Source organism: Paramisgurnus dabryanus, chromosome 17 (genome assembly GCF_030506205.2).
Source record: "Paramisgurnus dabryanus chromosome 17, PD_genome_1.1, whole genome shotgun sequence".
In the NCBI taxonomy this organism is placed as follows: domain Eukaryota; kingdom Metazoa; phylum Chordata; class Actinopteri; order Cypriniformes; family Cobitidae; genus Paramisgurnus; species Paramisgurnus dabryanus.
Window position 1 is genome coordinate 14,013,274 of NC_133353.1, and position 27,687 is coordinate 14,040,960.

Genomic DNA, 27,687 nt, shown 5'->3' on the forward strand with positions numbered 1-27,687 from the left:
TTAGTAGTGGGGCGTGATCAAAGGGGGCAGCAGCTCATAAATATGTAATGACCACCTCAAATGGCACAATCTGAAATGCACTGAAACAGATGCTACTAGAGATGGGTAACAATCTTTTCCTACAAGCTATTTCGAGCAAACAACTTTTGAAACATGTTTTATGGAACTCATACACCTATTTAACTTGTGGAAAAGCAGTCATAAGATGGGCACTTTAAGAGGTTTTGTTTATGTGGGTTTGTGTGTAATTGTGAATGCATAGTGCATGTTGTTGGTTTTTGCATTTAAAACATCTGAAATGTGGTAATGGAGTAACCATGATACAACATTTCTGTGGTTGTATGACACAATAAGCAGTTTGCACTACACCCTAAATTCAGGACTTGGTACATTCTTTTTATTCCTGTAGTTTGGATAAATTAGTCATCCATTTTTTATGTAGTGTTTGGGGGAAGTTGTTTCATGGCGGTTTGGAACGGGACCTTAGGTTCAGTCTCACTATATAGTATGACCAGTCATGTACGACGTCACAACTTGGCAACTTGTGCATTATTTAAAATTCCCATTTTCCCAGTACAACTTCCTTTAATTGTTTATGTGCTCAGAGCTTGTATATTTCTGACCCACCTGAAGGCACCATAAGGCCCATTATAAATGATTAACATGACCACAACAAATACCTGGACAAAATAAATAGGGAAGCAGGAAACAAAATGACTGGACTTAATACCTTGATAATTTTTTTATCAATTTACACGACTGATGGAAATGTTATAGCCTACAAACCAAAAGCATGTAGACATCCAAACTCCCTCTCTGTGTGGTGTGAGTAAAATAATCTTAGTATTATCTTCTGAGGAGGAACAGAGGTATGTTTGTGATGCATGTTCCATGTTTTGTTCAGTAGATAGGAACATTTTTGTATATTAGATGTAAAGCATAATTATATTGCATGACATGTGAAGTTATAATTTTTTAAACTGTCAAATATAAAATGTTACATTTTTGAGTTGATCTCTTTAAGTATGACCTAACATCATAGCTGTGTTATTTTCAAAATCTTTCTTTCGTTCTAATGTTTTTGATCATGTTAACTGTTCTTTTTTGTTCATGATTTGCATCAACATTTATTTACATTCATTGCTGTGGTTGTTACGAGTAGGCATACTGCTGAATTCTTTTATGAATGTGTATGTGTTTTGAGCCAAATAAATAAATGTAAATGCTTTTTTTAGGCTTTTGTAAAAGCTGAAATCAGACGATATAGTTTAATTTTACAACAAACTTGACTAAACAAGCCAATTAAAATTAACTACATTATTAGGAGGTTATCATTGACCAACAGCAGTAACTGGCCGAAGTGTTCAAACTATGTATGTCTATGGTATTGGCAGTTTACAGATTGATAAAGTTAGCTAATATATTTTATAAACACCCAAGGGGTGAGGCATTTGTACAACTTTGTGGAGAAGGGGTGTTGACCTTGATTACATCATCTTCTCTCTGTGTTTAGGTCATGGAAATGGGGATTAGTAACCTGTTAGGGAAAAAATTAGATGAATTTACATATAAATATAATCACTCTAAAATATAATTTAATATTTTTACATGTACATTTATAAATACATCTCTAAAAATGTCCATCATTCTCTATGTTTAAGCTCAGCCTTGAGTAAGCTCAGAATCCACCCAGGACCACAAAACTGTTGTAATCGTCAATCTTTTAAAATTGAGATTTATATACATCATCCAAAAGCTAAATAAATAAGCTTTCCATTTATGTATGGTTTGTAAGGACCATATTAGGACCATATTTAGCCAAGATACAGGGATTTGGAAATCTGGAACTGGAGACTGCAAAAAATCTAAATTTTGAGAAAATTGCATTTAAAGGGTCAAAGTCCAACAAAAGTCTGTACACAGCAGTCAATAATGAAAAGCTTTGTTTTTATGCTCTCTATTGGCTTATTGCTGTAATGACCTTGTTAACTGAATTGGGGAAGCTTTTACATAAACCAAACTTGAATCGGAAATTTCCAAAGAATGGTTAGCAAAGCGAAGTTTGTAGGCGAGTTTCTGGACAATTTTGATTGAGATTTTACTGCATCCACTCACAAAAATAAAGTTTGTAGGCTATATATTTACTGTAGGAAATGTACAAAATATCTTAATGGAACATGATTTTTACATAATATCCTAATTATTTTCGGCATAAAAGAAAAATGTATAATTTTGAACCATTTTTTCCTACAGATATACCTGTGTGACAACTAGTTTAGTGGTCCATGGTTACAAGTGTGTGTGTGTGTATCTGGAAAATTATTACGTTGTGGGTACCAGATGTCACCATGACTCCTGGTGACATTTTTTGCTTCTTGTGAAGCAAATCGGTCGGTTTTTGCAGGATATTGAACGTTATTTACAACATTATTAGCGTCCATACAGAACCTTGGAAACATATAAAGTGCGCTTTTACACTTCCGCTCTATAGGTGGCGCTAAGAGGCCTGGTTTTGCCTGCGGTTGGTAAATCATAGATACTCTCTGCGCCACCTACAGAGGGAGCGTAAGCGCACTTCCTATTTGGCTGAGTTAATGCTTTAAATAAAGTTCAATTTCTTGCAAACACGGATCGATTTGCTTCACACGTCATTATGATTACTTTTGTATTGGATATATCTGCTATGGTAAAACGTGCAGTTGCTGAAACTGATTTTATGTTCATTCATTGTGGAAATTAAAACTTTAATAAGGAACCACCCTTGTTTATTTTTCTCTGCACAATGGTAAGCGTTACACCAGCCAGCTGTTTTTGTTAATTACATAAATAAGTTTTGCCGATTGCATAAATAATACTTTTTTAAATATTTACGTCCGTCACTAATGTTACAGGCGCCGCGTGTAACTAGCATACGGGTTTGAGGTCGGTTGCTCGTTCATACAGGCAGAGGCGTCATGCCCATTCAAACTGAGGGGGCACCTGCCCCCTTGGTTTTTTTGAGCCAATGGATTTTGCATCCAACCTCAAAATCAAATAAGCGTCCATTAATCTGTTATTTGACTTTTAATCTGTTTAATATGCACAATATTATACATTCTGTGCTGCATCCTTGTCACTTTTCGGAGATTTTCGCCGTTTTGATAGTGTTCTGATCATGTTAAATTACTTTTATTCTGGCGGCAGCTGGCGCTGCAGTCAGAGCGCAGTCGCAGGCGTCATCAGCGTCTGGCCGCGCTCACGAGCTCTCTGCTGTTGCTGGCTTGCTGCTGCATTTGGCTATCTGAGGAATTAAAACGTGTTAGAAACGCTCACAACATTTCCAAACCCCAGTACGGTAATGTGCAGTTAACCTTCTCTGTGTAGAACATGTCTGGTTTTAAATGTGACCGTCTCAACGTTATATTAGTAGAGATTCATCTTCTTGGCACAATGCCAAAGTTCACCAGAGTTCACGCGGGCGCGGAATCTCACATGCTTACATGAGGTAAAATTTAATGCAAAAATTTAATCCGTTCCTCTAATAATTTTATCTAAACATATAATTTAAAATCATTATTTATTATCAATCACGTGGCTATAGCTTATGTCATTTTCGTTGTTTATATACTTTATGGATTTAAAATTACATTAATTTTATATGATAATGTAGTTGTTGTGCAAAATGCATTAATGACACAATTAAACAAGCCATTAAGACTTAAATAAATAAAACATGCCGTTTCAGATGTAAATATGATGCAAATGTGTCATTATTCCGATTGAATATTTGATATTAAAGTTAGTCATCAATCTTATTTTGGAGGTTTTTACATGAAAGCGGGGGTTTTCAGATTGTTAGAAATGTAAGTGCCATGGAAAAGACTGAAAGCTCTATAATATTTCGTTTGATGTCTGTGTATGCACAAATTTCTGTGAGCTGTTGACACTGTGCCCCCTTAAAAAAAATTGGTGCATGACGCCCCTGCATACAGGCAGTGTTCTATTTGTGTCTTTAATTTGCTGTGTGAACAGGACACTTCCAGACTCACACCTGTAAGTAAATATGGTTGCATTCCCGAAATTTTGTTGTGTGAACGTACCCTGTGATGGTTGGGGTTAGGGTGTGGGGTAGGTGAAGGGAATAGAATAGAATATACAGTTTGTTCAGTATAAAAACCATTACATCTATGGAATGTTCCCACAAAACATGGAAACCAGAGTGTGTGTGTGTGTGTGTGTGTGTGTGTGTGTGTGTGTGTGTGTGTGTGTGTGTTAATTTTACCAGTTGGTGCTGCCCCATGGTCTTCTGGGAAACAGAGGAATGGCGTAGAGGCTCCAGCCAGCTTAAACAAGCATTTAAATGACTCCTTTCTTTAAAAAACACATTCGTCATCTCTCTCTCTTCTCGACTTTCTCTGTCTCTATTCCATTGATCCAGCAGTCTGGCTGTTTCTTTGTTTTTGCCTTTTTGTGAAATATGTTATGTTTGCGCTGGTGTTGGTGTGTATGTTTGGTGTGTATGTACAGTAAGTTGATCCCTGTGATACTGGAAGATTGACCACAGACTCACTGGTAATTTATATGACCTCAACATTCTAGATCCTCTGTAGAACAAAAATCCCATTGGACAAACACACACACATACCAAATGCATCTGGAGGAAATTTAGATGTCACAGAAACTTCAGTGTTTTCTAATGGTCATTCTTGAACTTCAACTTGTATAATATAAAATAATCATCTAGATGGTGGAAAGTTATATTTATTTTTTTGTTTTTGTTGTTTGTTTTGTTTCAGATCCAGCCGTATGATAAGATCAAGTCTAAGGGTCTGCCGGACAACATAGCAGACAGTCTGAATAAGCTGGTGGTAGTGAAGCTCAATGGAGGTCTTGGAACTAGCATGGGCTGCAAAGGGCCCAAGAGCCTCATTAGTGTCCGTAACGAAAACACTTTCCTGGATCTGACTGTCCAGCAGATTGAGGTTTGTTTCATGGTGCTGGAAGCTTGCAGAGCTGTGTTTGACTAAAAACGATTGTACACCTTAAATATGACATTTTAGGTTTTGTGTTATTACACTAACCTCACTTAAATATGCAGAGAAAACTATAAGTTACCTTTTTTTTGTGAGTTGATTTACCCAAAAAGGTATAAACACCGAACCTGTGGTGCTTTTTACCTCACACTTTAGGTTTAAATGTATCTAGTTTCTTTGCTGTAAAATGTAATATTTCCTACATACATGATTCACATACTTAGCAAGATCTAGATCACATGTCTCCTGACACAGTTTAAATATATATATATAAATATATATATATATATATATATATATATATATATATATATATATATATAAATATATATATATATATATATATATATATATATATATACTTTTTAGAATTCTTCACATGTGATTGATCTGCAGTGAAGCAAAATTGAATTATGGTTTCTTTGAAAGTATTTCAAATCCAAAACCTAAGAAAGTATGAATTCTTCCAGCTGTGGAGAACCCAGCAGCTGTCTAAAAGATCTAAAATGTGTGAGTGGACCTCCACCCATAGGTCTTAAATCACAAACACATGTTCCTCCATTCCTTCCTCATCCTACAGCTGTAAAATGCAGCCACATTCCAGACTTTGCTCTCGTTTTTCTCTCAGTGCCATTGACTGAATGATAGGTAGTGATCATGAACCAGGGGTAAAACTGAAACACAGAGAGCTGTGTTCATTGCAGGAGGGATAAAAAGTTGGGGCCCCAAACTAAACCCACTGGGACGTCCCTGCTGAAGAACACTCCGCTCAGTGTCTCTTCAGAACTGAGCATTTACCTGACTTGTGTAGTCTCATATACCCCTCACTGAATAAGGTCTATTAGTAGATGTAAATGAGCAATCTGTCTCTCTCCTTCAGATATACAGACTGCCGTTTCTGTGCCTTGCAAACCCTAGGCAGGTTTATGCCATTTCGGCTTTTTTTGCTGCAATTCATGACCATATTTTGGACTGCAGGACCTAAAATCTGTCAAAACTTCCAACAGTTTTCAAAACAGAACTTTGCTGTTTCTTTTTCTTAAACATTAAAATGACTTTGAGCTGTGTGTGTGCAAAGTTTTAAGGTAAAACACGAGTTCTCATTCTGGTTTATTTGTTTGGTCTATTCAGCACTTGAATAAAACCTACAATGCTGATGTTCCACTGGTGCTTATGAACTCCTTCAACACAGATGAAGATACCAAGAAGATCCTACAGAAATACACACACCACAGAGTCAAGATACACACTTTCAACCAGAGCAGGTATTAAAGTGAATACACTCACACATATGTCTGATATAAAATAATTTGTATTGATTTATTTGTAGGATAAAAATATATAATTTAGTATAATTACAGACAAGCCAAATCATACCCTTTTAAGGGAACTTATTATGCCCATTTTAACAAGATGTAATTTAAATCTCAAGTGTGCCCAGAAAGTGTCTGTGACATTTCAGCTTAAATACCTCACATATCATTTATCACAGATCATGTCCAAAATGCCCCTATTTGGGTGGGAGCAAAAACACGCTGTTTTTGTGTCTGTACCTTTAACTGTAACTGAGCTACTAGCTCCTCACTCTCTAACCCATATCACTTTTCCACCGAGGCTGGCTCTGTGTCAGCACTGAAGGGGACACTCGGCCAGACCTCATTACTGGTTTGTGTTTCCACAAAAAGAAAGCTGAGTGCACTACATCACCAGTGACCAGAACCGAGCTGCCGAAAATTCTTAGCTTTTTCATTCAATAAATTAATACATTTGCCTGAAAACAATTTGCCTGAAAATAATTACTATGAACATTTATAATGAATAAGTTTATGTAACTCTGTTTTATGTCGTGTACTTGGCTTTTACGCGTTACACCGTGTCTAAAAAAGGCAAATACGAGCAGCTGACCACACTTAATGTAAATACAGGCAGTCATAGCCTAGTGGTTATAAAGTCGGGCTTGTAACCTGAGAGTTTCCGGTTCGAGTTTCACGGCCGGCAGGTTGTGACTGTGGTGCCCTTGCTGTTTGTGTGTTCACTACTCACTGGGACGGGCTAAATGCAGAGTTCACATTTCGAGTATGCATTGCATACTTGACAAGCATGTTACTTTCACTTACAGTCTGAGACAATAGTATGTCACTATTAATATATTGCAGACAGCCTATAACTCGTTCAGGGTAGGAACTATGGTTATGCAGGACTGTCAGTCAGTAGCTGTGGGCGGGGCTTTATCATTGTGACTTCACATTAACAGAGAATCAAAACAGCATGTCTAATGAGACTGTTTTGGTTTAATGGAGATTTAAAAATGAGTGGGTGGATTTATTTAATTGTAGGGTGGTTGTGTTCACTTACTGCCAACTCACATTTTTGGATTTTGCATAACAGGAAACATTTATGCAATGTGAACAAACACCATACCTTTAATGACACACCACATAACCACCAACCTATTTTTAAGCAAATATGCATCTTGTGAATGAGAGAGTTAGCAAAGACACTCAGCATTAATCCAATAATAATTAATTTATTTATTTTATTTAATAATAAAAGATAATGAATTTCAAACTGAACCAATCATATTAATATAAGTACATATGCAAATAAATATATTGATATAATACGTATAGAAGTATTCAAGTGCCATTTGGACAGAGCCTCCAACTACTCAATATTTTGCTTCAGTATAATTTTCGGGACAATTAGAGCGGGATTCGGGACAGCAGCTTAGATTTCTGGACTGCGCCGAATTTTCCGGGACGTCTGGTCACCCTAAAGTGATGTCACACAGATTTGTTTAGAGCACATTTAATCAGCCTAAGCACACTACAATTCTGTTAAAACTAGTTAAAGATTGATAAAGCTTCTAAGCTATAATTGGGATACATTCATATTTGATGGGCTTGTCAGAGCATAAATTTTAACTACAGATGCTTGTGGGAAATGACTACATGTGTTACTCAAAATGAAGTGCTAAAATGCCTCAGATACAGTCCCAGTTGAAGTTCAAGCTTCTGGAAGAAACAGTATAAATTAAGGGGATTAAGACAAGGATGAAGACTACCTAAAACATCAAATGTAGCAGCCCCCCTCCACCCTCTTATCTCTCAGGCTCTATTTGACCTGAATAAGCCTGGAATACAGGAATAAGATTTTAGAGGCTCTTTGAAAACACACTTCCATTTCATAAATAGCTTACATTTTCTTTTAAAGTTATGTTTTTAGAGGCTTTTGTGCCTTTATTCAAATAGAATAGTGGAGTGTAGACAGGAAAGTGTTGGGTGGAGATAGATTAGCTGGATTGGCAAAGGACCCTGAGAGTCGTCGTAAGCATACCTGGGGCTATACTGTATGTAAGTGCACTATCTATGGGGCTATCAGTGCCGACCAGCATAGATTTATTACCCATAAACCTACTTGAAGTATATTTCCTCTTTTTAAAAGAAAAAACACTTTGACAGAGCACCATCAACAATTTTTTATGTAGTATCCTGGAAATTTTAAATATTGAAGTGCTGGCTTTTGTGAGCTGAAAAACATGATTACGTCTATAACCAATAATGTCTTAATATTACACATCTAAATTGTTCTAAAAAATAATATAAAAATAATACTGCTTTCAAACAAATGGTTTGCTAATTAAATTTAAAAAGCCCTGATTTTATCTTAGTTATGTTAGTCTGAAGTTGCTAATAATAAAACATTATTATGGCCCATAGCAATATGATCACAGGTGCGATTGCTCTTCTTCTAAACAGCACAGTGCTGTTGGCTGGTGTTCCTGATCTGTTTCCTTTTACTGGACACATTACTTCAAAATCTTTTGAAAATTCACATTCTTGAATCTCTCCAGGTATCCACGGATAAATAAGGAATCCTTGTTGCCGGTTGCGAAGGACATGGGTTTGACTGGAGAAAATGCAGATGTGTGGTATCCTCCTGGTCACGGCGACATTTATGCCAGCTTTTATAACTCTGGTCTGCTGGAGCAGCTCATCGCTGAAGGGAAGGAGTACATTTTTGCCTCCAACATTGATAACCTGGGTGCCACCGTAGACCTGTATATATTGAACCACCTGGTGAGCCAGCCAAATGGCAAACGGTGCGAGTTCATCATGGAAGTCACGGACAAGACCAGAGCGGATGTCAAGGTGCCGTACACTAACCTTAAACAACACTGTGATGCTTCTCATCCTAATCTTTAGTCTTTAGATTACATTTGTATTCATGTATTCATTACATGTAAAGCTGATCTGTTACTGATCTAAAAAAAACATTCATCCAGGTCACACCTGGTTTAAACATCCATGTCAGATGATCTGATTAAAGGTGTTCAGCTGGGACAGATCAGATGGGCTGGTCAGAATTATTAGACATGAAGAGTTGGTATATGTAGTGTTTATACTTTTCAAGGAGGTGAACTTATGAATAATATACAGTACCTATATTAAACGTAAACGATTCTATAGTTTAAATATTGGCCATTAACTTAAGTAGTACTTAATAATATTAAGGTTATAGAGTGTAGTTCTAGAAAATGTAATTTATGTACTTTATGTTGTATTTTCTTTTGAACGCTGTATGTGTTTCCAGGGAGGTACACTTATTCAATATGATGGGAAGCTTCGGCTACTGGAGATTGCCCAGGTTCCAAAAGCTCATGTAGATGAATTCAAATCAGTCACCAAGTTTAAGATCTTCAACACCAACAACCTGTGGATCTCCCTGTCTGCCATGAAGAAACTACAGGAGCAGAACGCCATGGACATGGAAATAATAGTCAACCCTAAGGTAGGAAAACTGCTGCTTGGCGTTTTTTCCAAACTCAGCGCTGAATGCCCAGAGTTGAAAAATGTTCAGTGAAACGCTCAGCTCTTCAATGTCGCTTCCTACTTGGCCGTCCAATCACAGGTGGAGGAGGGGTGAGAAAAAATATCACAATAACCAACCTGTGCATCACTCAACGACTGATAATCAAAGCAGAAGTATCATAGCAACCAAAACACTTCATTTAAAAAACCTTGCAAGCATACACAGTCGGTGTCCACCTGGCATTTTCAGCTACGTTTAAACGCTTTGGTATTTAAGGCCCCTAACTCAAATTATAAAAAATTTTAGGGGTGGTTTCCCGGACAGGGATTAGCTTAAGCCAGGACTAGGCCTAGTTTTAACAAACATGCCTTACTAAACAAAGGGTACTGATGTATTTTAAGATATGTCGGTGCAAGTTGTTTTCAGTTTGAACAGCTCTTAAAATATTTTTTTCTAGGACTAGTCTGATCCCTGTCTGGAAAACCGCCCCATAATGTTGTACTTTTTTATTTGTCATTTCTACCAAAATTGTTACTAATAGTTTTCCTATTCCTTGGTTTAATTATGAACAAAAATTTGGCAACCATCGGCATCACGGTTTGTTGGTAAAAACTAAGTCCCGCAGCAAAACCAGTTAAACTATATACAGTGCCCCCCCATTAGTATTGGGACAAAAGGGCAAAATTGCTCCTGTTTTAACATGCTGTATATATTTTATCAACTCATTGGAACAACACGTTAGTATTTTAATTCTTCTACTGATGTTTTTTTTTACGTAGTTCGGGAGGAACACGTCAAATACACTTCTTAAGTGCCTCCAGCTGTCTACAATCAGTATTCAATAAATACTCTAGTATCACCAGCTGTCTACAATCAGTAATCAACATATCTACCCAATCAGCATGAAGGCAAGCCCATATATAATCACAGTCAATCTCACCTAAGGATTCTCTACAGTCTTCAGAATCCCTCCACCACCCCATCTCCTCTCACTCACCAGGGGCCCCATTTATCAACATTGCGTAGAAAATTTTCTATATTTTTACCTACAAATGAAATTTAGTATGTGCGTAAGTAAAAAAAAATCGGGATATACCAAACGTGCACACGTGGTTCGTACGCACATCAGTAAGTAATCCTTGATGATAAATCCCATGTGTTCTTAAGCACCATGCTCATGCACGTTCATGGTCATTTGCATTTCGAAACGCCTCCAATGAACCATATATGGTGGCAACACCTCCCTAGTCACAAGCCGTGCTTTTTCCCTCATCGCAATAATGGCAAAGAGAGTGAAAAAGAGGAACTTTACAGACACAGAAATTGAGTTACTGGTGGATGAGGTTAAATCCTAATAACACATCCTGTTTGGTTCACTTAGTGCGGGAGGAATGACTGACAAAAGAAAACAAATCTGCATGGGAACATGTTACCAGTGAGGTTAATTCCGTTGGTTATGAGAACACTTCTACAAATAAAAAAGTGGTTTGACATTAAATTATCATCAAAAAAAAAAAAAAAAACGCATCACAGCACACCGACGTGAAATCAGTGCAACTGGAGGAGGACAGACAATGACAGAACTTTCCACCTTGGCCAGCCGCATAAAACCAGCATCATCGGTGCGATCTTTGAAAACGCGCACTGGCAGAATGGATGATTTGCCAAGTCTTCCAATAATGCAAGATAAGCCATTGCACTGTGTCAAGCATTTGACAGAGCTTTTATTTATATAAATCATTAACTTCAACACTGGTTTGCTGTTACTATATTAACAAATCGTTTTAAATACCTGCTTGTGGATAATAAATACACACTTCTTTACACACTGGGGATGATCCTGTGTAGTATCGCTATTCTACCACTAGATTCTATGTGTAAGCATGCTCCGAGGTGCGCGTATATTTACACACATTTCTACGTATAAGTGCAATTTGATAAATTCCACACTTTGCGTAAAACTGTTTCTACGCACACTTCTGTTCGTACGCACGCTTGATAAATGAGGCCCCTGGTTACTCCCTAAACCTGGGGGGGATACTCTGTGTTTGGGCACATTTCTGAGCTCAGAGCCCTCTCCCTTGACAGCACGCCGAATACGTTTACAAATTTAATCTATCCAACTTATTTGTAAGTATGAACTTGTGAATCTAATGTGAGCATAATGAGACTTGCATTTGGTAACAAAACACACACACATCAGGATGAAATGTTACATTCTGTGCTTTTTCCTCATATTCATCTTTGTCTCCAAAGCAAACAGAGCAATTTTGTCTATACTGTCCCAATACTTATTGGGGGCACTGTATATATAATAATTATGGAATAAAGAGGCTCTCTCTTTCATTTCACCATCCATTCTCTCTTTGGTTCTCTTACTATCTTTTTCGGTCTCTCTCTCAGCCTGACTCTAATTCATTTACCAGGGCTCATGGGACCCTGTAAATTGTACTACGGTCTCTTTTCAAAGTAAATTTCTGACTTAAACACACTCAAAAGACTCTGTACACAAAACATGCTTTGTAGGCGAGAATCAGTGGATGCGTGCACAATAATCCCACATTATTGGGGTGTGATCAGAGGTGAAGCTTAATGTTGCATGTTTGACACAGAATGAATCTGAACATTCAGACCACAGAAATTAAAGGTATTTGTTAGAGCTATTTGTTAATAGCTTGTTGGGATCCTTATATGCACAGTTTGAGCTTTGTTTTATGTTTGTTTAAAAAATATACTTTGTAGTATTTCATTAGTCTCTCTCCTTCTCTCTTTTTCTCTCTTTCTCTCTCAGACCTTAGATGGAGGATTGAATGTGATTCAGCTGGAGACTGCAGTCGGTGCTGCTATCAAGTGCTTTGATAATGCCCTGGGTATCAATGTGCCCCGCAGTCGCTTCCTGCCTGTCAAAACCACCTCTGATCTCCTACTGGTCATGTCCAACCTGTACAGCCTGGAGGCGGGGTCTCTGAATATGAGTGAGAAGCGTGAATTTCCAACAACTCCTCATGTCAAACTGGGCAGCTCCTTTACTAAGGTACTACATTTAAAAAGTTGAGTACATATAAAACCCAGAGTGTAGCCATAGTATGTAGCCACAGTCACATGACTTCACAGAACTGGACCATGTTTTGTTTCCCGGACCTTAATAAGGAAACCACAAAGAATTAAAAATTGAAACCTGTAATTGTATCTTACCTGGCTGTATGCCACAAACACATACTAAATAAAACATAATAGAGACAGATACTAAGAGACGTGTTTCTTTTAGTGTGTACTGCTTGGCCCTGTGTACTTTTATTGTCTTGCTGTAACTAGCTAAAACAAACAGATTTTTTTTTCCATTTTGTTTTTGAAGTTTTACTGAAACTTCTAATCTGTGTGAATTTTCATTTAACAATTCAGCAGGTGCATTAGGGATTAGCGTAAGAAATGAAGACTGACTTTTTTCTGTGGTACAAAAGGAGAAATTGAAGTTAGGGTGTGTTGCCGCTGTTGTTTTTTCCCAAAAATATAAAGTGAAAGCTGATTGAGGCTGTCAGTCCCATATATTCTGCCTTAGTTCAGATTTATCTGTCTTCTAGGTTCAGGAATATCTCATGCGCTTCGAGAGCATTCCAGACATGCTGGAGCTGGATCACTTGACTGTGTCTGGAGACGTTACCTTTGGAAAGCAGGTCTCTCTGAAGGTAAGAGCACTGAACATTACTTCAAATTAGGTGTTGAATTGAAGCAATTTATTTAAGTTAATCCAAATTTCACTTTCAGGGTTCACCACGGTTCCTTGAAAGTTTGTGAATCTGGGGGAAAAAATTCAAGGCCCTGGGAAGTTTTTGATACATACATACATAGATACAGGTCATTAAAGTGCTGGAATCTATTAATCTAAGTTTTCTGGGGGGAAAAAATCCATATTATTCCCTGTGTAGTGTAGGATAATATCATAAAAATTCTAGAATTTTTAACCACACATGCTAAAATGTTCGCTTTAAATGCTTATAATAAAAATAAATATTTTCTGTATGCGAATGTTGATTCATACCAATATGCTTTTTTGCATAGTTGTGTTTGACACATGAAAACATCTAGGGTTACGTATTAAACTGTTTTCCCTGAGAAGGGAATGAGACGCTGGGTCTCCCTTGCCATACTTCCTGGGTCCCTGTAATGTCGTCTTTGGCAATATTTCAGATAGCAATATACTTCCTGGCTCCCGCATCACCCCGTCTTTGTCGTTAAGCCTCACCATTGGTTGAATTTGATATACACATTCAGACGCATTAACCCTTTGAGGCGTCCCCAAAGTGTCACCGCAGTGATGCAGCGCGAGTTCCCTCGAAAAGGAACTGTAACAATGTATCTTAAAAGGTAACACGATGTAACCTTGCTCTCATTTGAAATGTGTCCCCACATTTAGTCCTTGAATTTGAGGGTATTGGACCTGGAAAGTCCTTGAAAGGTCCTTGAAGTTAACTAGCGTGTGGGAATCCTGTTCACTTTTTACAGTGTATAGCACCTGGTTAAAATTTATTACGGGTGGTTAATGAGACACCAAAATTCTCTAAAATATATTTATTTCTTTCCTTGCCAGGGAACTGTCATCATCATAGCTAACCATGGAGAAAGAATTGACATTCCAGCCGGCTCCATGTTGGAAAATAAAATTGTGTCCGGAAACCTACGGATCCTGGATCATTGATGCCTTTTTCTGCCATGTGGCTTGGATGCCAGTTCTTGTGATCTACCCACATCTGCCTCTCTCAAAACCTCTGTCAACTTTCATCATTCCAGAGATTAATTTTGTAGTCTTGTAGGTCCATTGTGTGTGTGGGTGTGTGTGTGTTTTTCCTTTTTATTGTTTCTGTCCAGCAGTGTCACAGAATTTCTCTGTATAAAATGAATAAATTGTATGTGTGCATATGTATCTAAACATTAGCAATAATTTGTGTTTAGATTGTTAAGTTTTAAACTCTAAGAATGCAGTATTTCTCTTATTGTATCTATGGCATTACAAATGGCCCTTCAAGATTAACATCCTCTAAAAAATGTGAAAGAAAGTGGGTGAAGCAATAACCGCACTGCGACAGTGAAGGCGTGATATTCCCTTTTTGTGTTCTAGAGCCTGTTCTAGATCCTAAAAGTTTTGTGAAACCAAATAAAGTGCAATATGGAACAAGACAACCGTAGTTTATGTGTCCCTTCTGCTCAACTTGATTCTTCAGGCATTTCTAGAAAGTAAACCCACCTGCTTGTTGTCTATGAAGAAAATTGCAATGTACTGAGCAGGAATAGGATGGAGAGGAAATCAGTATGTGTGTGAGAAAGGGCAAGTGCAAGAGGAAAAAGTGTCTACCTTTGCATTCATGAGAATTGTACACAATGTCTCCCGAACTCCCTGGAGGCAGCAGTTATTGTGTTCCACTGGTATGGTAATGTGAAAGCAGTCAAGCATTAAACTCCCTGTAATAATAACATGTAGGATAAAGACACTGTTTGATTTATGATCAAGGAAGTTATTTTTAGATTATTTCCGCAAAGCAGTCATCTTCTTATCTGAAAAAAAAATTTGGAGGCTAGTCTTACTAGTTATCAAGTTTTCATACATTATCAAGTCACTTACATAAAAGAGATCGATTGGACAAATTTGAATCAGAAAATAAGAATGATTAGTAAGTGCTAGCTTGTCAGACTGGTTTTAAGACTCAGCCTTAATGTAGCAGCTGTGTATATGCAGTAGTCCCCTGGGTTATCTTGTTTCACTTTCCACAATGTCCCTTTAACCATTGTTAATGTATACTGCATATTAAGGTTTGATGATTTCACACTGGGCATTTGTATTATTTGCAGATTAGGCGTTTCTTATTTGCATAACAATTCATAAATACTAACAATACATAAATCTAATGTAGTTGTTTTATTTAGCTAGTTCGCCTGTGCATTCAGGTCTTAATGATTAATGGTAAATGAACTTGTCTGGCTATCCTCGAAAGGAGCTCTGCACCAGAGCTTTGAACCTTCAGAGACAGCGAACCTGAGACCAGGGCTCAAGCCCCAAGTTCTGCCTTAATACGCCCATAATAATGATTGACAAGCCTATATGTGTAGGCACCTTCTGAACCTAAGTTTAAAACTACAGTAATTGCCAGTTCTGAAATTTCTCACATTAGTGCTGACTGACTGTCATTTTAATCATGCAAAAAAGTTAGCCTATAAGGGAACATTTTATGAAGTCTGCACTGCAATATAAACAATTCCTATCTGTGTTCGGCACTGTAACATGACCAAATAGCAGTAATATGTGTGGTTACTTAGGAAAGGATTGTGAAATAGTTTCACATGATGAGCTCAGTATAAAAACAGGAAACAGTTCTGGCACATACTGATGGTTTCTCTGACCACAGCTGCTTTCCAGAGCCTGTGTCTAGTTAAGGTTGCTTACGCAGGGGTTTGTCATCAGCCAATGGATTCTTTATGCTAAATCATGCTAGGTTTATGTTAAAGGGATAGTTCGGCCAAAAATGATATTAAACCCATGATTTACTCACCCCCAAGCTCTCCGAGTTGCATATGTCCATCGTTTTTCAGACAAACACATTTTCGGACATTTTAGAAAATGTTTTAGATCTTTCAGTTAATTAAATGTGAAGTCACGGGGTCCACGACCTTCAAGTCAAAAAAAAGTGCGTCCATCCTTCACAAAATAAATCCAAACGGCTCCAGGATGATAAACAAAGGTCTTCTGAGTGTAATTTGTGAAGCCAGGTGTCATTCATTCATTTTACTATGATTTCAGTCTTTGACATGACCTTTCTCAGTCAGTATAGAAGATATTGGAATTATGTTTTTATACATTTGTTTAAGAGTGGAGGGCTATTGACCGGTTATACTTAATGTTACATAATCTCTGAGATTAGGTTGATTGTTATAGGGTTGGTCTCACATCTCATCCCCTGCTGTGAAGCACATTGGCACTGTAGCTCAGAGTACATCACGTGACTGGAACGATCATTTATGTAAGAACAGACCAATCAAAACAAAAAAGCTATTTCATGAGAAACTTGAGCATTACACTTGTACTCCTTTTTCTTGACTCAGCAAGATAATTATGTAAAAGTCTCCCTCATAAGGCCTACATCTGATCTGGGTTTAGATCTGTACTGTCTGTAACTACAAACAGATTCTGTTGGGAACATGGTTCTGTCCAAACTTCCACTTACAACAAAACATCAAACAATGTACTGACAGATCTTTGTAAACCTAAAGGGATATTTCACTCAAAAATAATTTACTCTCCATCATGTTGTTTTAAACCTGTACAAGTTTCTTTATGAGGGTGAGTAAATGATGATAGAATGTTCATTTTTGGGTAAACTGTCCTGAAGAAACCAGCACAAATTAAGAAACCCTTGTTATACTGCCATCTTGTGGTCAAACAAAAGAGGGAAAATAAATGATAAACAATTAAAATTGGTTTACAGTATGTATGCATTACCTATATAGAAAACCTAATCCATAAATCAGATGGGAGATAATCTCCTTGGGCGGCAAACCCATAGACATTCACCACCCTATGATGGAAAGAATGAAAAACATGAAGAAACATTCAACTTTTAAACATTTTTATTTGTTTAAAATTGGTACAAAAATGGTAGATCAGAAACATTTTCAGCATTTGCCTGTAAGTGTACTGATTTTTCAGAATACACGGACACATCCTCTCTCACATACACACTTGAACTAGGATCATGCAGACTGGTTAGACCAAAACATGACAAAAGCCAGCCGAAGAATTAAAATAAGATCAACAAAATATGAAAAGGAAAAAGCCCTTTACACACGCAATCTTAAAACGTGTGATACCCATAAAAGATGTGTAAATGTGATGCTAACATTTAGTGTGTTTAATACTGGACAAGTGACATAAGAAGAAAGATCTCTGTGGTGTGATCAAGCTTCAAAGTCACTCGTAGCACTACGAGCGCGCGCGCACACACACAGATCCCAGATCAGCTGCCTGGATCTGAATACTTCATGTACACATGCCCTGGTGGTCTAAATTGAGGGAACTCCCTGAGGTCAAAATTGCACCAGCATGCTGTCTGGTTGCTGTTCAGAACAGCAGAAATTGAGCGATGGTATAAATATGAAATCCATAGGCAGGAAGAATATCTCAATACATTTCACAGAATTCTGGAATTCTCAACCCTTTGGATTCAACATATGCTCTCCAGATTCTTACACGAAACACAATACAATACATTTAATACATTCACACCGTACACACAACAGTTTCTACAATACATAAATTCAAACATAACAAAATTAAAAATTCAAATATATTACCTACTCGTACACAGAGGTCAATTCTTTAAGGAGAATGAAAAATCCAACTTTCTTGCAAACAGGAGTTAATGCACAGAATGCGCTCTGCATGTGATGGAAGTCAATAAAGTGGTATCAGTTATCTTTAAAATAAAACAACCTTTCAATATATATATACTCCCTATGTTATTCTTCTGAAAATCAAGAGAATAACATAGGAAATAAGTGATCGAGATACGTTTTATCGGAAATGGTAGTGCTGTGGATTGCAGGTCATTCCTGAAAGTGTAATTTCTCTTGTATACTTAAGTTTATTCATTTTGAAATTTTACTAAAATTCTTTGTTTAGGGCAACAAATCCAATCAAACTTTTGGTGCTCATTTCTGTCTCACTTGATAAAAACTAGCCAATTTGACGCAACAAAGACTGGAATATACACTCACCTAAAGGATTATTAGGAACACCTGTTCAATTTCTCAATGCAATGGTGTAATGGTGTGGGGGATGTTTCTTGGCACACTTTAGGCCCCTTAGTGCCAATTGGGCATCGTTTAAATGCCACGGCCTACCTGAGCATTGTTTCTGACCATGTCCATCCCTTTATGAGCACCATGTACCCATCCTCTGATGGCTACTTCCAGCAGGATAATGCACCATGTCACAAAGCTCGAATCATTTCAAATTGGTTTCTTGAACATGACAATGACTTCACTGTACTAAAATGGCCCCCACAGTCACCAGATCTCAACCCAATAGAGCATCTTTCGGATGTGGTGGAAAGGGAGCTTCGTGCTCTGGATGTGCATCCCACAAATCTCCATCAACTGCAAGATGCTATCCTATCAAAATGGGCCAACATTTCTAAATAATGCTTTCAGCACCTTCTTGAATCAATGCCATGTAGAATTAAGACAGTTCTGAGGGCGAAAGGGGGTCAAACACAGTATTAGTATGGTGTTCCTAATAATCCTTTAGGTGAGTGTGTATATAAAAAAGGAAATTAATGTCTTGTTGATAATTTAGCATGTTACTGGACAAATGCAGTCACCACTTGAAGGAAGCAAAGAACCACAAAGCATTTTATGGAGAACCATGTATTTCCAGACAATGTCAAAGCAAGGAACAGAGACATTTGTAGCTGACCTATACACAATTTGTTTGCAAACACTCTCTGAAAATCACACAGACACACATAGGACTTCTGGTTTTGGCCTGTGCTTAAAGGGAGGTGAAGACTTTTAGGCCTTTCTGGAAGTTTTGATGTTTCAATTATGTTCTCTGAGCACGACCTTATTGGTTCACTTTGAAACTATTGCAAAGAAGATTTCACACACACATAACAATCATGTTACCTACAAAGATGAGAACGAAGTACAGAACAGAGGAAGTCTGAGATCTACCAAAGGCTACATGTAGAAGATGGAAAGAGACTCTTTAGACATTAGAGACACGGACATATCAACAAAAAGATTGAAATAAAAACAGCAACATATAACTCATCTCCCCAAAGAACACACCAATAAAAATCTTTGATAAACATTGATACTGTGTATAAATAAAGTATTTTTTAAGTTAGAAACATTTGAATTTTTAACAACCTTCTATAATCTAATGTAGTTGCTTTATGAAACACTGGGAATTATTGATTGATGCAAGAACAAATAGACTCACCTATTATCTCATTATATTTGAGGAGGGTGTATTGCATCTAATGCTGAGTATTACTGTTTGTAAATAATTACTGTACATATCACCATCTATAACAGCCATGTCAACCACATAAATAAAAACCAGAGCCACCAAAGCAATCCAAAACATGGGTGTGCATATGCTCTGTTATTTTGAATAGGTCAATTTGTTTCATACATTTTTTTGCTTTGATTTTTATTTTATTTGAAAATATATAGATACATATCTCTCTCTATTTTTCTCCGTATTTGTAAAAGCAGTATAAAGGTAACTTACAAATCAGAGGAAGAAAAAAAACAGTCTGAGTGCAGAAAAATTCAGCTTTATAAAAAGTTAATTACATGACCAACGTAAAGAAACTGGAAGAAAGATAAAGGCTGACTGTTTATCTGAATATTTGTGTAAAATATCAGACTGTGGGATTACTGCTGCATAAGGTTGTAGGCAAGTGGGTTTAATCCACAGGCCCTTGGAAGATCAGTCTGATGTATCCTTGCTCACCGCTGAGCTGCTGGGCACAGAAAGGACAGGCGGCGTGAAAAGTGTGCGTTCCATGAGGGAGGGGGATTTGACACCAATACGCCGCTGTCTTTTCCGAGCACACATGACCACAGGGACTAAATGCGTGAGTGGGTGGGGCCGCGTCTAGATAAAATCCTGCCTCACAGCCCAGCCACAGCGGTACATATGGCCCACGAGCGCGGCACATGGGACATTCCCGTTCCTGGCCTTCTCTTCCATCCCTCTCGGCATCGCGGTTCCCCCAGTTGTGGTAGCCGTGAACGTGTCCGCAGTTTAGGTAGACCCATGGCTGCTTCTCATCTACGATGTCCTTTCTGCGCATGCTGGGGAAAGCGAGGGTGTTGAAACCCACAGGGCACTGGGGTCGAGCAGCATTCAGCTCCTGTCGGAGTGCCTCTAGGTGTTTGACGGTGGGAGTGCGGGAAAGCCCTTCAGCCGTACGCCACAAGAGAGTCGCTCCACAGAGATCGATCAGAGAGCCATCTACTAACTCTTGCGTCTCATTGTCTACCTACAAAGAGAGCGAAAGAGACAGAGCAACAATGAATTTTCATGACCTTTGCAAGATGTTTATAATTATTAGATTGATTTTTAAGCAACACTTTAAAAAACAGGCCTGGAATTGTCAAAAAACCATGGGAACCCTGTGGTTAGTTATTAATGGAACTTTTGTATTTTTTTAAACAAAGCTGGGTGATTAAATCCAACACAAACAGCTGCAATGAGAAGGTGCAGTGTTGAGTATGTGCCCACAGGGGGCAGTAGGCCCAAACTGTGCAATGATTCCATATTCAAATCTCAGATCCCTGCCAGAAATACACAACTAATAACATCTCTAATAATAGAGCTGTTTAACCAGTAGAGGGAGTCTCTCAGCATGTGATTTAGAGAATAAAAATGCAAACTGTAGTACACCCTGTGCTTCACACATACATCCTTTAGTCATATACACAATGCTTGTGACAAAGACTTCACAGACTGCAGTGAATTGGTGGTGTGTATATATATATATATACAAATACACACACAAGTGTGTGTGTGTGTGTGTGTGTGTGTGTGTGTGTGTGTGTGTGTGTGTGTGTGTGTGTGTGTGTGTGTGTGTGTGTGTGTGTGTGTGTGTGTGTGTGTTTGTGTGTGTGTATGTATTTACACTCACCTAAAGGATTATTAGGAACTCCATACTAATACTGTGTTTGACCCCCTTTTGCCTTCAGAACTACTTTAATTCTACGTGGCATTGATTCAACAAGGTGCCATATTGATAGGATAGCATCTTGCGGTTGATGGAGATTTTTGGGATGCACATCCAGGGCATGAAGCTCCCGTTCCACCACATCCCAAAGATGCTCTATTGGGTTGAGATCTGGCATCTGTGGGGGCCATTTTAGTACAGTGAACGCATTGTCATGTCCAAGAAACCAATTTGAAATTATTTGAGCTTTGGGACATGGTGCATTATCCTGCTGAAAGTAGCCATCAGAGGATGGATACATGGTGGTCATAAAGGGATGGACATGGTCAGAAACAATGCTCAGGTAGGCCGTGGCATTTAAAAGATGCCCAATTGGCACTAAGGAGCCTAAAGTGTGCCAAGAAAACATCCCCACACCATTACACCACCAGCAGCCTGCACAGTGGTAACAAAGTTACCAGTTAGTCAAAAAGTTTGGTTCTCCTGAATTTCAATAACTGACTTGTTGCCAGCTGGCTCATTATTGTGGGGAGTCCGAAACGTGACGCTAGACAAAACAAACTGTGATTGGTTGTTTGACATGTCGGTCAAACAGCTCGTGGGGGGGCTTTGTCCAGAAAAAGCAGCGAAAAACACCAGACCTTCATTATTGAAGGTCTGGCTACGCAAGACTAGTGTTTGGCCAGCACTGAGACAGTATTCAAAAGACTCTTTGGGAACAGCAAACATGAGGGTGTTTGTTCTGCCTGTGAAGAGCCAGATTAACAAAGCACCTCTGGACATGTGTGTGTAAGAGACTGTTTTGTCTTGTGCATCGTGGGCACAGAAGCGGTTTGATTTTTATTCCACATTGTGGCCATTAACAAATCCCCCTATTCAGTTCAATCTGATCTCATGACCTATTATAACAACGACATATTATTATGACGATGGGGAAAAGTGTTGGAAGGAAGAAAAAGAGATTGTTCTCATTGGAGCGCCAGTCTGACGTACTTAGCAGATCAGTCCGAGATCATCTTTCAGCGTTGTGTTACATCCAGCAGAGAAAAACATCTCGCACAAGCCATTACTGTGGCAACTGCATCCCAGAGCAACCGGTCAAAGGCACCAGAGTGCCCTAATGTCCTGTCTTGCAGGGAACCATCTAACTGTTTCAGCACAGCTTGAATTTCATAACCCTGCCTGACACCACATTACAGCCTGCTTTACAAAAACATGCTGATATTTATGTCCTTATCATTTGGCATTAGTTCACAGTACAGTACTGGTTTTGTGTATTGTGTTATGGTTGAACTATCAACTGGTAGTGATTATGCAGTACTATTTACAACTTTAAAAAAAAATAAGACCCTAATAATAAACTATAATAGACCTAATTATGATCAAGAAACCTGTCAAAATAATGTATTACTTCAATAATAATAAAGGTTAAAAAAACAATTATGCCCTGTGACGTACAATAATGTATTTTCTCACAATCAAACCAATACAGACTTTAAGTTCATCACTATAAACAAATATAAGGAAAGCAGGAAACACACTTACACAGATGACACAATTTTTGATGACACAGGACTTTTAGAAAGTTGAGACGTTTTTTTTACTTGATACACAGTCAAAAAACTGCTCATTGCAGAATACTGGTAACAGTGAGGCAGTTTTTATAAGTGATCTTATATTTTGGTTTGCATCTATCAATATCTAAAATAAATTGTATATCTCCATTTGTAAACATAATCAAAAGAACAGCACTGACCATCTTTCCTCGCTGTTGAGCTGAGCGGGTCTCTCTCAGGGTGAACACATTTCCGCACACTGAAATCTCTCTCCACACACTGGGTTTGGAGTCTTCCGTGAAGCCGTGCCGAGGATGCATAACCAACACTCCGTTAGTAGTCAGACCATCCATCTGTCCATCAGAAGTCTTCCACTTTGCTGCTTTCTCCTGAGAGACCGGGAAAAAAATGTTACTAGCATAACATTTACAAAATTAGCATAATACATTTAACTTTTTTGTGACTTTTGACACAAAATGTACTTTTATTGGAGATTCAGGTAATACATTGTTACTTTGTACAACAGCTATGCAATTGTTTACCTGTATACTTATCAAATAAAGTCACACTTTCACAGCAACTATCTATTTTCCAATCTCTTACCCCCAGGAAGATGTTTTTGGAGGAGTCAAACCCGGCAGCATATATGCGGGCGGTGTAAGGAGGCGTTCGCTGGCACATGATTCGACATGCGAAGCGAGAGATGGTGCTCTGCACCGTCTGCGTGTCTGAGTTGCTCTGACTCCCGGGAACAGTGTCGGTCACCACAAAATCTATAGGGCTTTCGGTTGAGCGGCCAATCTGAGATGCAGAGAAAATATCCCACATTCAAATAAATGCATTGCTGTGGATCTGCTTGAACTGCTGTGTACATAGAGAGGAGTTGAGGAGTTGACTCAGTACCTGAAACATGTCTGTATTGCTGTCTTGAGTGTACTCCACCACTACAGTGTGTGCCCGGGACAGCGTGTAGGAAATGCTGTGCTGATCCTTGTTACTTATGGCCTAGAAAGACAAAAAGTGGATGAGAGAAATTTACTTTGGAGGTAATACAGTAAGTTTAATACTGAAATCATGATATTAATCCCCAAAATTCAATTTCTGCTACTGCCATAAATATAAATAATGCCAGAGAATTCAATTATTAGATGCATCTGAATATTGCACAGATTAGGTGAACCAGAACACACAATTTTAGTCATCAGACTGAGTAAGCTGTAACATATAATCTATCTAACAATGGAATTAGAGACCCAGAGCCGAAATCATGCGAGTGTATGTGAGGGTGGGGGAACCACAGATGTGTCGTTCAATGAGCTTAACAGTATCCAGATGTGTGTGTGTCACTCCAACTCAAACCCACCTAGGTTTTTCAACAAGCCCAGAACTAATAAAAGGACAAGTTTGGTATTAAAGCCCTGTTTTCAGATTGTTTATGATGAAATAGAACGGTTCTGACTGAAATTTGGACATATGATGCTGGCCCAGGAATTTTTGGGTGTTTGTTCCATCACCTCCCACCTCTACAATGGGTGCATAGGTGCACTGAAACACTTCTTCCTAAAATGCATCAAACTTTCGTTTACAAAGACGTGAAACTCACCGAGTGGTCAGGGGTGTTCAGTGATATGTCCACACAAAAATCGATGCAAAAGATGCTTTCCAAGAGGTGTTAGCATTCGTTGTAAACTTGTGGACCTATTTTTTCAAACACCTCACACCCGTACATTCTTCCGCTTAGCGCTTGAATAATAGACACTCCAGCCCAGTTGGTGGCGATAATCCACCTTTGCCAATTGCAAGAATACAAACAAAGTTCCCGGCGGCGGAGTAATACCGTACCTCACAGCACATCTAATACAAGTCAATGGAGTTGGACAAAAACTTTTGTGTGAACATTTCAGTGAACACCCCTGACAACTCTGTGAGTTTCACGTCTTTGTAAACGAAAGTTTAATGCATTTTATGAAGGATTGTTCCAGTGCACCTATAGACCCATTGTAGAGGTGGGAGGTGATACAATTAACACCCGTAAATACTCGGGCTGGCATCATATGTCCAAATTTCAGTCATAACCGTTCTATTTCATCATAAACCATCTAAAGCAGGGCTTTAAGTATAAAATACCAAACTTGTCCTTTAAAATTGTAACTATTAACTCTCTTTATATGGTCCTGTGCACTGTGTAACTGTGTTTCTGTGTGTACCTTGGCCGCCTGTGGGGTGCAGGCTACATGTACAGTGCTCGGTTTCACACCATTGGATTTGGGTCTTTTGAGGAGTGCAAACCTGCTCTTTCTTCTACCTCTGTCCCCGTTTGGTAGAGAGCCATTATACCTGTGGAGAAAGACAGATTTCACTCAAATCAGGTGCACCCAAGTCTTACTCCATCACAACCTCGGCCATAGGCAACAGGTGGAGGACAAGGCAGCCAGACAGCTTTAGAAAAGCACAAACATAAAAACCACACACAAACAAGATTATCGGTTAGTTGTGTCTTGTATCATTAGCCCAATGCTTTGGAAAGGTTTGTAGAATGATGCAGACTAAATTCTCAAATATTCTACACAAAAAACATTTTCAAGTCAGTGGCTAGTGTGGCTAGTTAATAGTGGCTAGTTAATAAGCATCCCAAAACACTTGCAAACAGAGACTGTGATGGGGGCATGCTGGTTTGTGGACGGATTAGTTCATAAGGTAGTCAGTTACGTCATCATTAAGCTCTAACATCAGTGGACATTTAAGACATTTGAACTCTCGTTTATAAATTGTTTAAAATCGTGTTTTTTAATTGTGCATTTCAATAAATATCCAAAACGAGAGTTATCTCGTTTTGGAACAAAACTTTCTTCATTTCTCACTTTCACTGCTGGTGCTGAACATGTTAGTTCAGAAGGACGTAACAGGAGGTATAAAGGGCTTGGTGTAGCCTCGACACTATGCATCGGTTTTCATATATACTTCTGCGTCCTCGTCAACGTGCAATTACACATGCAAGTGCGCTAGTAGGCAGTATCCACGTGTGTAACCCACAATAGCAGTGCAACAGCCAAAGATGACACAGCTTGGCCAATAAACCAAGCAGCAGCTTTGAGAAACCAGCAGTGATGGAGGTAAATAGACAGCAACTTTGTTGCAGTTTGAGTTAAATTACTCCTCACCTTGGCCCATCTTTTTTCTTACTGTCGCAAGTGGAAAAGTTATGAAAAATGCGACATGGAGGTTCTAGCGGACCAATCACAGTGCTTGCGGCCCGAGAAGAACGGACGCGTTGTTAAATTTCTGAGGAGGTGCACGTCAGGCTACTCACAGCCTCCTACATAGCTACGGCAAAGAACCAACGCTCGACTATAAATTACACTTATTTCTATGAAAGGTGTCCTCTGGAACAGCACATAGAAACAGTAGTTGTATGTGTTTGAAAGTTGTGTGTGGGTCTTGGCTTTAGATGCACAGTAATGGACTTCATTAAGACTCCCAGATTGATTTAACATGAGCTCACAAAAGGCACTTTAAAATGCGTTGACGCCGTTGGCTGCATTCCTCACATATTTTGGCAAACTCACATTAATCGCAATGTGCCCCATAAACAGGCCAAACAAGCTGAGAGATTGTGCTTAATTCCCTATGGCTGCCTGCTGAAATCCGTGATCTGGAGTTGAAATCTGATACCCTTCCACAACGCAGTTTAGAAAAGTGCAAGAAAAGGTTATGCCTTCTTCATATGACATTTGTCAAAAGCTGTAAGTTACGCAGTGACTTTCTATAGTGATCTAAAAGACAGGGATAGGGAAACACGGAATTAAGACACAATGCTTAAGAACACCAATCAGCACGAAATGGGAATTTCGCACAAACACGCAGGAATCTGGTTGGGTATTTCCAGGGCTGTGGAAATTTCTTAATAAACCCAATGACTCCATTCATTCAGAATCCAATGCATGAACAATGGATTGAGGACAAAACCCTCAAGAGGTGGAGATAAAGAAAGTTAAAGAGTTTCAGCTGTTACTCTGAGAAAAGAAAAGCAGAATGGTGTGCAAAGGAGAGGAAGGAATTTTTGGGAAAGAAGGTGGAAAAGGAAAATTACTTTCCTCAGAACCTTAAACAGGAGATTGACTCATTGAACAGAATGTGCGAGTGTGCGTGGTCAAACACACCCAAAAGATACTTGGTTTGACACACCTGGAAATTTAATAACTAGACCTAAGCCCTAACTTAGAGGTTCGGACGCGAGGACCTCCATAAGGGGGGACACGTGGGGGACACATTGAAACTTAAACGTTATTTGGAAAACTAATCCCGTCTGAATAGTGCTATAAATAACATTCCCAAAACATTCAACAGAATTAATATCGGTCCTTAAACATTTTGCATACTATAGGCAAAACCCTGTTTTAGCAGCGCATGGCCCACAAGATAACTAACACAACATTAAGCTCAAACGTAACCCAACACAAACTATAATATGGATGTGAGATCTTTACACACAGGCAACAATAATCCAATCCGTCTCTGCTAAAAAAAACATCTTATCAAAAAACCTTTTTAGACGTCAGGTGGTCATGTGATTATGGAAAAATC

General features: G+C 38.6%; 2 protein-coding genes across 5 annotated transcripts in view; one reads left to right on the top strand and one right to left on the bottom strand.

The window, feature by feature from the left end:
- ugp2b (UDP-glucose pyrophosphorylase 2b) overlaps positions 1-15,002 on the top strand; it is a 33,277-nt gene extending 18,275 nt beyond the window's left edge. For all 3 annotated transcript variants that reach the window (XM_065255197.2, XM_065255196.2, XM_065255195.1), the window contains exons 4-10: positions 4,776-4,961; positions 6,144-6,277; positions 8,866-9,163; positions 9,606-9,803; positions 12,616-12,858; positions 13,406-13,510; positions 14,413-15,002. In XM_065255197.2, the coding sequence (XP_065111269.1) occupies positions 4,776-4,961; positions 6,144-6,277; positions 8,866-9,163; positions 9,606-9,803; positions 12,616-12,858; positions 13,406-13,510; positions 14,413-14,520 (1,272 nt within the window). In that variant the 3' untranslated portion in view covers positions 14,521-15,002. The remainder of the gene's footprint in view (positions 1-4,775; positions 4,962-6,143; positions 6,278-8,865; positions 9,164-9,605; positions 9,804-12,615; positions 12,859-13,405; positions 13,511-14,412) is intronic.
- A 2,421-nt stretch (positions 15,003-17,423) lies between these two features.
- peli1b (pellino E3 ubiquitin protein ligase 1b) overlaps positions 17,424-27,687 on the bottom strand; it is a 39,531-nt gene continuing 29,267 nt past the window's right edge. For both annotated transcript variants that reach the window (XM_065255193.2, XM_065255194.2), the window contains exons 3-7: positions 25,311-25,440; positions 24,007-24,108; positions 23,707-23,904; positions 23,304-23,492; positions 17,424-20,866 (exon numbers count right to left, since the gene is read on the bottom strand). In XM_065255193.2, the coding sequence (XP_065111265.1) occupies positions 20,288-20,866; positions 23,304-23,492; positions 23,707-23,904; positions 24,007-24,108; positions 25,311-25,440 (1,198 nt within the window). In that variant the 3' untranslated portion in view covers positions 17,424-20,287. The remainder of the gene's footprint in view (positions 20,867-23,303; positions 23,493-23,706; positions 23,905-24,006; positions 24,109-25,310; positions 25,441-27,687) is intronic.